Source organism: Nansenia antarctica (assembly GCF_963989245.1).
Source record: "Nansenia antarctica genome assembly, chromosome: 3".
NCBI lineage: Eukaryota > Metazoa > Chordata > Actinopteri > Argentiniformes > Microstomatidae > Nansenia > Nansenia antarctica.
Genome location: NC_137688.1, coordinates 42,804,435 through 42,816,663, shown reverse-complemented (window position 1 = coordinate 42,816,663; position 12,229 = coordinate 42,804,435). Strand labels below are relative to the sequence as shown.

General features: G+C 39.8%; 1 protein-coding gene across 1 annotated transcript; it reads left to right on the top strand.

Annotated features, from left to right (window-relative positions):
- Window positions 1-4,138: 4,138 nt before the first annotated feature.
- On the top strand, window positions 4,139-5,785 carry LOC308152346 (E3 ubiquitin-protein ligase TRIM21-like; the record flags this gene model as incomplete). Its single annotated transcript, XM_080525309.1, has 1 exon — window positions 4,139-5,785. The coding sequence occupies one exon, from the start codon at window positions 4,139-4,141 to the stop codon at window positions 5,783-5,785; it is 1,647 nt and encodes a 548-aa protein (XP_080381435.1).
- Window positions 5,786-12,229: the final 6,444 nt, after the last annotated feature.

The following is a 12,229-nucleotide window of genomic DNA, read 5'->3' as shown; positions in this document are numbered from 1 at the left end:
GCGTCCATTTCCTTTTTATCTCCAATCTGGGGGGGGGGGGGGGGGGGCGGGGGGGGAATTGGCAATTGGAATCACGACATAACATGCACAGCAAAACCAGTAGTTCATGCAAATCTATTTCACATGTAAGAGTAAAATGAATATGAACAACACATGCAATTGGAAGGCACTCATAAATAAGGCATGATAGTGTAACAAAACAACCTGTTAAGTAAATATAATAGATGTGCCGATAATAATCACGATGACATGATGGCAGAATAGCAGTCTCTAGTAGCAACGAGTCAGTGTCCGCCACTCCAACTCATCATCGTCCACGCAATGGCTCCCCACCGTCAAAAGAACAGGGTTTCCTACCCAGTACTCAATAGACTCCAGTCTCACTTGCCCACCGCAGTCCAGCGGTAGCAGTCAGTCCGCTTCATCCCTGCACATGAGAATCATTTGCTATCCAGCCTGCCGCACATGAGAATCAGTTGTGTATGTGAAACGAAAAGTCAGGTCTACTTTAATACCTGAGCAGAGATTGCACATGAAATGTGATGCCTGAGATGATATCAATAAGATTAAAAAAAACTAGGCACGTCTAATCTACCAGCTACTTTAGCAAGTCACTCCTTGAGTTTGGTGTGTCCAGTCTATTTAGACTTTTTTGTTGTTTGTTAATGTCTATATCTGTCTAATGTTTAGAATAAATAATTGTGATTCAAGCTTTTATTACTGAAATTAAAGGGCTTTTATATCTGAAATTAAAAGCTTGAACTTCTGTAAGCACATAGTGTAGTCTGTCTGTTTGTCAGCTGGTTGGTTGTAACTTTGTTGAGGAGTTTGGTAATAACTTATTGAGGAGTTTGAATAATTACTGAATACTGTTTTGATCTTGCATATGCAGTACTTCCTATATGGAAGCATACCTGCCATAATGAAATCTTAAATTCAAAGTGGCAAAGGATTTATCAATATTGTGTTTGGAATTCATTTTACCAGATGTGTATGGATTGTTTGTGGCACCATGGTAATTTAAAGGTAATTTTTTTCTGAGTGGGGCAGTCCCACTCATATTTTTCATTTTATTGGATAGAGATTGTGAAGATATTGTGAAGATAGACAGGAATACTTTAATTCAGGAGAAAAGGGCATGTCAGCAGGGCATGGGCCAGATTGAAACCCATGCCAACATAGGCATATGTACACACTATAGCCCGCGGTGCTAGACCACTGGACAACCCCAGGCCACAGTTCAATGGACATTTTAAGCTAAAAATAGATACTACAAACCCCACCCATAGTTTGTGATTGACAGGTGCACACCATGATGAGGACGAAATTCAAAATCCAAATGGGATTGCAATACAACTTTCACTTTGGAAGGGAATGCATGACAATGATGAAATTAAATAGCAAAATGAGGCATTGGTTTATCCAATTTTATTGAGCTTTTACATTTTGACACTTCTAGCTTTTACATTTTGACACTATTTTGTCTACTGAGTATCGAAAATTATTGCCAATTGTATATTGAGTATTAATTTTCTTTTTGTCACAAATCATGCGATCATCACAAAGAAATTAACTGCAAACATGAGAAATCAACCGGTGTGTTTTATGTACTTGTGGGTACCTGTCTGTAGTTGTTAGGGTACTTTTGGTTATCTGTTTGTAGTTGTTTGGGGTTGTTTGGGTGATTAGAAGGACCTCATGGGGGTCTTGTACCGAATAGTACTATGACAATTAAAAGTGATTAACAGATCAGACTGATCTTTTTCAATTTGGCAGACATTATGAGTACTCAATCATGAAAATACTATATAATTTGAATTTTAATATTTAATTATGGCAGGTATGCTTCCTACACCTCATTTTAACAGAATTTATGATGAGGTTGTCCAATCTTCTCTCCCTCTCTGAACACTGTTGTGTGCAGTATGTGCCGTGCCTGATTGAGGTCAAACTGTATGGTGATTTTATTTTCCATTTCATTAGCTGCATGTGGCTACTTTCTACTTTTTCATATCAGATCAATCGTTATGTAGGACTGCTAGGATAAAAGTCTGGGTATAAAATAATGAGTCTGTGGAATACATTAGCTCATAGGAAATCTCGCTGGTGTGATCACATGTGACCCACAAAGACAAAACTCATGGCCATGACTTATGGCTTTCTAATGAGATTTCATATTTATCCCAAGATAATATGTCATTATGAATAATGCAATACACTCTTGACTAGGAACGTTTTTTCACTCCCATTGACCATTGAACCAAGAAATTACAGGATTTGACTTGGCCAAACTACTCTAATATCTAGAGTGGATTCTGACCAACCTTTTTAAGCCTGCAAACTGTGACACTTTAAATAACGTGAAACAATACTATTGTGCAATATGACAACCCTAGTCGTCTATCTGTACAGTTTAGTACAGTGGATTGTGTACATAGCCTTTATTATGTAAACCAGCTCCTTCCCTTCTTGCGATTTTTTTTAAAAAGTGTTTTTTTTCCCCTTTTCCTAACACCAGGGGAGCCACCCCTCCTAAATTTCGTTGTTTGGTACCTGTACTGTAGCAATGACAATAAAGTCCATTCATTCATTATGAGTACTCAATGAGGCCCTGAGACATTTTCAACTTGTTTTATCTCTGGTAGTGCCACCCCCAGCACCAAGAGGACAACATAACAGCCTCCCAAACCACGTGTTCACCTGCTCCACTGAAAGGAAATAATTACATGTTGAAAAAATTGTAATTGATATTTGTAAGACTTCACAATTACATCAAGAAGGTTAATTATAGTACAGAGTATAGGCCTCCATGCCTCGGGGGAAAGGCACAATTACAAATAAATGCATAATTTAATCATTTTTCTGGCATTTTTAAAAATGGTGTTGACATCGGCATTATGTAGCATTTTTGTGACATCGCTGACATTGCAGAGAAACATGCATGAAAGTAGAAGTTCCATCTAATTTGTAACTTCTATTTTGTATTGTACGACATTAGAATTAACATCCATATTGCAAATATTATTGTCTGTAATTACAGTCCAGTAGAAAATTATCTGCATTATTATGGTCATATTAAAAGAGGTCTAATTAAAATGTTGACTAATGATATACTCAGAACTTTAAAGGGATGATTTATAAGCAGTTATGAGACCGTATAGCTGTTTCTGTCACTTAGCTCTTCTGTCTAAGCCCTACTAGTCTTCTTCACTCTTTCCTAGAATCTTTGAGCCATAAAAATACCCAACATAATTATTTACTTACGTTATTAAACCACAAAATCATTAAGGTCCAACACCCAAATACACTTAAATTATAACCTAATCATGCATGTGGAGACTTTTGCGCCCCTCTTTCCAGAGAGGTTTGATACAGTATGTGTGTTGTTTTCTGACCTGTTTTTTTTTGTTTCCTAGTCTCGTCTAGTTCTGGATGGAAAGCTCACAAACAACACACCAGTAGGTGCATTTTGGTAGCATCATCTTGGTAGCATCATTTTGGTAGCATCATCTTGGTAGCATCATTTTGGTAGCATCGAAACAGACCAGCCTGTAAAGGGTTAACTCTGTTCCAGGGAGGAGAGCTGTACTGGGAGGGGAGGAGCATCTCAACGTCAGTTTGCTGAAATGAAACTAAACTGTGTAGAGACATAAAGTGTATCGTGGACAAGGGCAGACTCTCTCAAACTTGTTAGATATCGTCCCCAAACAGGCATCTATCACACATACAGTAGAAAGGACAAAGACACCTATCACACATACAGTAGAAAGGACAGAGACAGCATCCACACTCTCACAGAATCACAGACAGGTGAGTTGAGACACTTACAATGACAAGTCAAGATAAACTATTGTGTTCAGACTCTTTTTATAGACGGTTCAGTATGTAAAACATATTGATTCGGTTGAAGGACTATTTCCTATGTGATGTAGAATAATGTTATCATTATATATATATATATATATATATATATATATATATATAGAGAGAGAGAGAGAGAGAGAGAGAGAGAGAGAGAGAGAGAGAGAGAGAGAGATATTATCCCATAAGACAGTCTTGACAGCTCCATAGCTGAAACTATCGAGATCTGATTGATTCCAGGAAATGCTTTATGGTGTCACCTCTGGTCTCTCTAGATATGGCTTCCTCCAGCAGTCTCCTGTCTGAGGAGCAGTTCCTGTGTTCTGTCTGTCTGGATGTGTTCACTGACCCTGTCTCTATTCAATGTGGACACAACTTCTGCATGGCCTGTATCAGAAAGTACTGGGACAGCAAAGACCTGTGTCAGTGTCCAATGTGTAAAAAAGCATTTGATAAGAGACCAGATCTCTTTGTCAATACTTTCATCTCTGAGATGGCCGCTCAGTTTAGGAAGTCAGTTGAAGTGAAGGCAACCAGCAGCCCAGCCCCAGACACGCCTGTCAAACCTAGAGAAGTGTCTTGTGACATCTGCACTGGGACGAAGCTCAAGGCTCTGAAGTCCTGCCTGGTGTGTCTGACCTCTTACTGTGAGACTCACCTGGAGCCTCATCAGAGAGTCGCAGCCTTAAAGAGACACAAGCTGATCAACCCTGTGGAGAACCTGGAAGACAGGATGTGTAAGAAGCACGACAGACTCCTGGAGCTGTTCTGTAGGAGTGATGAAATGTGTGTGTGTTTGCTGTGCATGAAAACAGACCACAAGACCCATGACACCGTCCCCATAGAGGAGGAGTATGGAGACAGGAAGGCTCAGCTGGGGAAGACAGAGGCAGATGTTCAGCAGATGGTCCAGGAGCGACTGCAGAAGGTTTCAGAGATCAAACACTCTGTAGATCTCAGTAAGAAAGATGCACAGAGAGAGAAATCAGACAGCGTACAGGTCTTCACTGCTCTGGTGGACTCAATGAAGAGAAGCCAGGCTGAGCTCCTTGACGTGATCGAGGAGAAGCAGAAAGCAGCAGAGAGGCGGGCTGAAGGGCTGATTAAAGAGCTGGAGCAGGAAATCACTGAGCTACAGAGGAGAAGCACTGAGCTGGAGCAGCTCTCACACACTGAGGACCACCTCCACCTCCTCCAGAGCTTCCCTTCCCTGTCCACCCCTCCACACACCAAGGACTGGTCTGAGGTCAGCGTCCACAGTGATCTGAATGTCGAGTCTGTGAGGAGAGTTCTGTCTGAGCTGGAGGAGATGCTGAATACAGAGATGGAGAAGCTGAAGTCTGAAGTCAAGCTGAAGAGAAGCCAGCAGTATGCAGTGGACGTGACTCTGGACCCTGATACAGCACATCCCTATCTCATTCTGTCTGAGGATGGGAAACAAGTTAGACTTGGATACACAAGTAAGAATCTCCCTGATAACGCAGAGAGGTTTTCCCAGTCTGCCGGTGTTTTAGGAAAGGAGGGTTTCTCCTCAGGGAGGTTTTACTATGAAGTGGAGGTGAAGGAGAAGACTGGCTGGGATGTAGGAGTGGCCAGAGAGTCCATCAACAGGAAGGGGGCGATCACACTGAGCCCTGAGGATGGATACTGGACTGTCTGGTTGAGGAATGGAAATGAGTACCAGGCTAATGCTATCCCTCCTGTCCCCCTGTCCCTGAGAGAGACGCCCCAGAAGGTGGGGGTGTTTGTGGATTATGAGGAGGGCCAGGTCTCCTTTTATGATGTGGAGGCCAGGTCTCTGATCTACTCTTTCACTGGCTGCACCTTCACTGAGAAACTCTATCCATACTTCTACCCTGGTATTACTGATGGTGGTAAACACTCTGCCCCTCTGATCATCTCTCCTGTCAATCACACTGACTGATTTTTAACCTTCAACTCTGACCAAGAAGGAGTAATTTCTGATCTGGTTATCGTTTGTTATCATAGTTTGTGCTCTCAGTGTATCTGCTAGAGATGGTGAATATGCAGCAGCAATGTCAGATATAGCCCAGCCTCTCCAGTCTCATAAGAAGATAATATGACTCTATGTACATGAGACTGTTTGACTTCTCAGGGTGTTCACATTATTATGAATCAGATGCTCTCAACATACTGTATTTTCATTATTAGCTAGTTATCATTGTAATGTTTAACTATTTGGGGGATTTTGAGTGTAATGAATACTGGGTGTGTACACAGTGAAATTGAGGATGTTCAGACGATTAAATTCACTTGGATTGATCAGATTCATTGATCACATTAATAATCAGTGTAGTCCAGGTCCCAGAGCTTTAGAACGTGATGGTGAGGTAGCAGACTGGCTGTCTGGCTTATTAAAACAAAAACATAAGTTGTCCTTCAGTCTCTGCATGTGTGCGACGTAATTACATTTAACAGAATGTACGTTTGATAATAATGTTATTGATTTAATGGCTTGCAAAGGGAATCGAATATGCTTAAAAACTGTTTAATAAGGGTGACTGTGATGGTAATATGAGAGAGATAGATCTTCTCTATGTGATATTATACGTTTGTCTAATGGTCTGTTTCTGTGGTGGTTTTATCATCACTGCATATCAAACATCAACACCTGATGAATAAAGTCCCTGTTACCTGACACCTGTGAATGAGTGAGTGATTAATTTATCACAGAGGTGAATAAAGTCACCCACTCCTAGACTGCCAAGGGTGACTTTATTCACCAGAAATGCATCAATTATGACACTTCATTTTGTAGCCAATCAAAGTGTTGTTGCTAGGTAGATACCACATAAAACACTGGACACTCTAGTCTTCATTCCGTCCTCGGGCCTGTGTTCAATACCACCCCTAACCCTGTAGCCAATCAGAGTGTTGTTGCTAGGTAGAAACCACATAAAACGCTTGACACTCTTTGTGGCACTCAAGTTGACTTGTATCTATTAGTTTAGTCTATCCACAAACGTATCGGCCTCACACCTCAATGAATGAATGAATGAAAGCTTTATTTCGAACATGTGAAAAAAGAAATAGTTATAACAACAAAAAACAAAAACAAAAACAAGAAAAAACAAAACAAAACAAAAAACACTATTTACTTAACATGTCCGAAAAGGAGTAGGAAGAAGCATAAGCTTATTTAATCCTACCCCTTCTCCAATACTCAGAGATTAATAATTAATAATCTACAGTTAATCTACAGTTAATCTTTTTTAAATTAAATCAAATGTATTTACGTATTTACATATTTACCAACAATAGAAAACAGATAATGTAATTAAACAAATAATCTGTGAAAACAGGTAGATACCACATAAAACGCTTGGCACTCTAATGTGGTGAGTGTAAAGTTGACTTGTATCTATTTACCCCTTGCTTGTTTTAGATGCCATACCTGGATACAGAGTGGCATTCTTTATTGCCTCTTTCTGCATTTGTTTAAAACCAAACAATTGTACCCACCCGACCATTCAGGAACCATTGGGGCGACAACATTCTGGGAGAAAACATTCTTGGGACAGGTCTCTTGAGACAAAACGCCTGTGCCCGGGAAGAGTGTGAATGTGATGTGTGAATGTAATGTGTTTGGGAAAACTGGGGAAATTTGCTGTGGTAATGTTTAGAGAACCTTTTAGAGACCGAAGCGAGCGAGGCGCATGGAAGGTTTTGTAGGAATTAACAGATAAGATTTCTTTAGACCACAGAATAAGCTTTGGGGACACATGCAAGCTTTGAGGACGATTGACATACTGTATCCTCTGCTTCTGCACCATAAGCCTATTCCTAAAATGGAAGCACACACAGATTGAAATGTATGAAGGCACCAGAGTGGATATAGTGCTTTGTTGTCAGTGAAATATGGAAACTTGCCCATTTGATTTATTTTCTTGTGTAACATAATTTACCAGAGAAATCTGTCATGGGCCAGTACAAGGTCATGATTAGATAGAAATAGTAACAGAAAACTGGTCATTGTGAGTACAAATAATTATAAAGCTTGGAAATGGGAAAGATAGACTCAGCCTAATTTGATGCTGTAGGTTGTGCCTATCTTTCCCATTCATGTGTCATGATCAGAGAAGTGGACTCATCTCAACATAAAACCACATTAGATCTGAAAACATTTGACAAATCTTTATGTAGAAATGAACTATCCCTGGCATGTCAAAGGTATGGTTTTATTTTTTTAAATATGTTTTGCATTTCAGTTTTTTGGGGATAGAGTCAGTAATTGACAGGAAGGATGGGTGAGAGAAAAGAGGGATGACATGCAGGATAGGCTGGCCAGAATCAAACCAGGGACCTTGCAATTACATGGCACTTAGTAAGCTACGCCACCCAGGCACCATGATTCACTATGTCACGTTTTAGATACAATACATCTCCCATGTTGTTGATCAATCCAGGTAATTGTTTGTGTATCTTGTTTTTTAGTAATGTCCAACAGCCTCCTAGCTCAACTCTGCGATATAGAGGAAGCAAACTGAGCAAGTAGCTACTGTACATACTCTAAAAAAGCCTTAGCAAGTCATTTTGGACACACTCAAAGTGATCACGTCCTGCTGATCAAACTTTACAGAAACACCATTATCAGATCCCAAAATGGCAATACTCTTTGGGGTGACTTTGAGTGGTTCTAATGACTTTCAGTAGAACATATAATAAGGAACTCAGCCAAAAGGGGTGCAACAGATGCATCTGAACTTATGGCCCTCCTCTTTATCACAGTTTTATTTCTGGGCTCGTTCTCAAATACTTGTCCTACAAGCAAATACATGTCCTACAAGCCCTAAGGATCACGGAGCACACCATAATTAATGGGATGTTATTAAACATCCTGATATACAGTAGCTGAGGTCGTTGTGTCTCTCCCCTCACGGCTCACAGAGATGAATGGCCTGTCATCCTTTCATGATGTCATCGTTACATGAGCACTAAAACTGTGCTGTGGCTCCATCACAGGAAGCAGGGAGCTCAAATCCATATCTCAGCTTAGTTCTGCAGTTTGGCCACATTCCAATCCAATTCTATACCTTCCTCCTTTCACTCTGACCTTGTCGAGAGGCCTCCCTGACTGATCTCAAAGGGCAATATTTAGTTGGCTAGGTGGACATTTCAAATTGCTTTCACTTAGCCAAAGTGAAAAAGCGTATTTGTGTTGCGGCTATTTATTTTTTCATTATTATTTGTTTCATTATTTCGTGTCGTTAGAATTATACGGTTCTATTTTCTATTGTCAAAATTTAGTTTTTTACATACCGGTAATCTGATCCATTAGGTGTTTATTCATGCCTGTGTGGTGTTATTTTTAAAATGTTGACATTTTTGAGTTAGTAATTCATAAAATACAAAGGTTCCATCTCACAAAACATAATGGAATGAAAAAACTTTGACGCTCAATATCTCTGAACTATCCTAAACAGAGATAGAACCTTATAATTCTAAGCTCACGATTTGTCACCCTGTAAACAACCATCCTCCATTTGGGATGTCCGACTGCAGAGTCTCTTTGGAACTTGCCCCTGATCCTGGTAAGTAGCTAATTACCTCCCCAGGTATCCTTATATCCAACACAACATACTATTACTACCAAGATGGACCTCTTGTAACCAAGAGGGACACAAGTTATCAGACTAGAAACCAGCGTTTGTGTATATAAATCACCTCTGCAGTCATAGTGCTAGCCAATTTATGCTCATCAGTCGCATCATCAGTTGCATAAAATAGAACCACCTTTCTAAAATTATAAGACTTATGTGATTCGAGGCCGGGCACATCACAATTAGGGCATTGTGAGCCCCCATGAGCCTATGTAGAACTGCTCAAACAGACCACACACACATTAGGACAGGTTTAGAGGTGTAGAGGGAAGGGGACAAGGGGAGGTTTCTGTTGTAAACAATGGATTGCTAATTCACTCAATGTTCCAATCCTGGTTTGGGGCTTGATTCAACCAATACACATTATCTGCATGTTTGCAGCATGGTGTCATGCACAGCCACAATCACAGACGGTCTTCCCAAGACATGTCAATATGTGTTGGGGCTGATCGAATCGAGTTATATTGAGGTGAAACAGTAATGTGCATGGACAGTATATTGGTGCAAAGATAATTATTCTCACAGCTCTGAGATTCTTAGATTTCTCTACAACATCAGAAGGATATTATTATTATTATTATTATTATTATTATTATTATTATTATACAAAGCCTACTAGCCATCCACATGTTAATACTACTCTCACTACTCTCACTAGTCTAGAGAGCTAAGGCTGCCTACTACTTTGGTAAACTAGTCTGAATATAAAGTATGTTTTGTGTGAGTAGTAAGAGTATGCACTCTGTATCAAATCAAATCAAATCAAGTTGTATTTGTATAGCCCATTTCTCACGAGATGTGATTCAATGCACTTCACATGATGACAGAACACGCAAGCAGGCAAAGGTAAAAACCTGTACACTGTGCATCCAGGAAAATTCCCTTGCAGCCCTCTGCTCATAGAGCGACTACTACCAGTTTGCCTACCAGTGCACAGCAGCGGCCCCCAGACCCCCCCCCCCGGGGGACCCCAGCCGGCCCCACACACCCGACCCGCCCCACCACGTAGGTTTTGAGGTCTCGCTTAAAGTAGGTTTTGAGGTCTCGCTTAAATATTTTCAGAGTTTTGGACAATCTCAGGCTCTCAGGTAGGGTGTTCATCAGCCATTTCAATCATCTGGATATTTTTTTTATTTTTCCTTTTTTTAAAAACCTTTTTGGCCATCCCATATTAGCCATTAGGGTCTTATTCTTCCAAAGTTCCCTATGGATTTCCTCTTGTGACCATGGTGATCATGTGCACCTTTGTCAAAGAAATGTTCATGTCACATGGAATAAACCATGAAAAGAAAACAGGAACATGTTTTTAGACACAAACATTAAGTTAGATTGCTACACCAAAGCTTGTGTAGAGAACGATGCAAATATAACACTAAATTTATGGACAGTGTGTACGCCGATAATATGCAAGGAATTTTTCCTGGATACATGGTGTACAGGTTTTTGCCCTTGCTTGCTTGCTTTGTGCCGGTGGTCCTTGGCCTCCCCTTGGGGACCGCTGGGTACTGGTAAGCAAACTGGCTAGTAGTCGCTCTATTGGTAGAGGGCTGCAAGGGAATTTTTCCTGGCTACATAGTATACAGGTTTTTACTTTTGCCTGCTCGCGGCTCTGTCAGTATTGATTGATTGATTGACTGATTGACTGAACATTTTCATTGTGTGAAGCGCATTGAGTTGCATCTTGTAAGAAATGCGCTATACAAATACAATTTGATTTGATTTGATTTTAGAAGTGTCCTGTGTTGGGTATTTTGTGTTAGGGGAACCGACTTTTGTAATATTGTGCACACAATTCTAATGCTTCTCATATCCATTCGTTTTGACAGCCGTGACCATCATGATTTTGTGCTTGATGAGATGGTTGTCACACCAATTATGGATATATGCAGATAGGCCTAAAGAGTACATATTCATGATGTATTTGCCTGCCACAAATCTGTATACTATTTGATTTGATTTGAAGTTATTAGGATCCCCATTAGTTTATGCAAACCATCAGCTCCTGAGGTCCACACAAAACATATACAAGAAATCATCACAAAAACACATAGCAAAGAAGAATAACATCAACATGCATACAGTACATAACATCACAAAACATATAACAAAGGAGAAAAAAGCATCAACATACATAACAATAAATGACAAAAATAAATAAAAATGAAATAAATAAATAAAAGACAGCAATGCTCACGGCCTCAGCTTTTGGTGAGCATCACAAAAACACATAACCAAGAACATTTACATTTACATTCTTACATTCATTTTACATTCTTCCAAGAAGAATCATCCACACACAAAGATAAATTAAATAAACGCGTATGATGCATTGCTTCACCTCTTTTTTAAAACTGATTTTATTCTGTGTTTTTTTAGATATGTCCTGGTAGGACGTTCCATTCAGCCATAGCTCTATATAGCACTGCACATTGTTTTGCATTTGTTTTAGTTTTTGGAATTGTGTAATTATAGCAGCATTGTTCATTACCAGAGTCAGCTGTGGTTTATGGCTTAATGAGTGTTTTGATCCAAATCCAATGCTCTTAGTCTTAGATATGTTCAGGACACATTTGTTTTCAGTGATCCAGTGAAATACTATCTGCAGCACCAACCGAATGTAAAAAGACAGGAAATAAATGTGCTTTTCATAATCTATCACCTTTTAATAGTTGTATGTTTTACCTTTGGGATACAAATGATTCATTATTAGCCTAAAAGGGTAGAGAACTCTGGAAGTCGCCCTACCT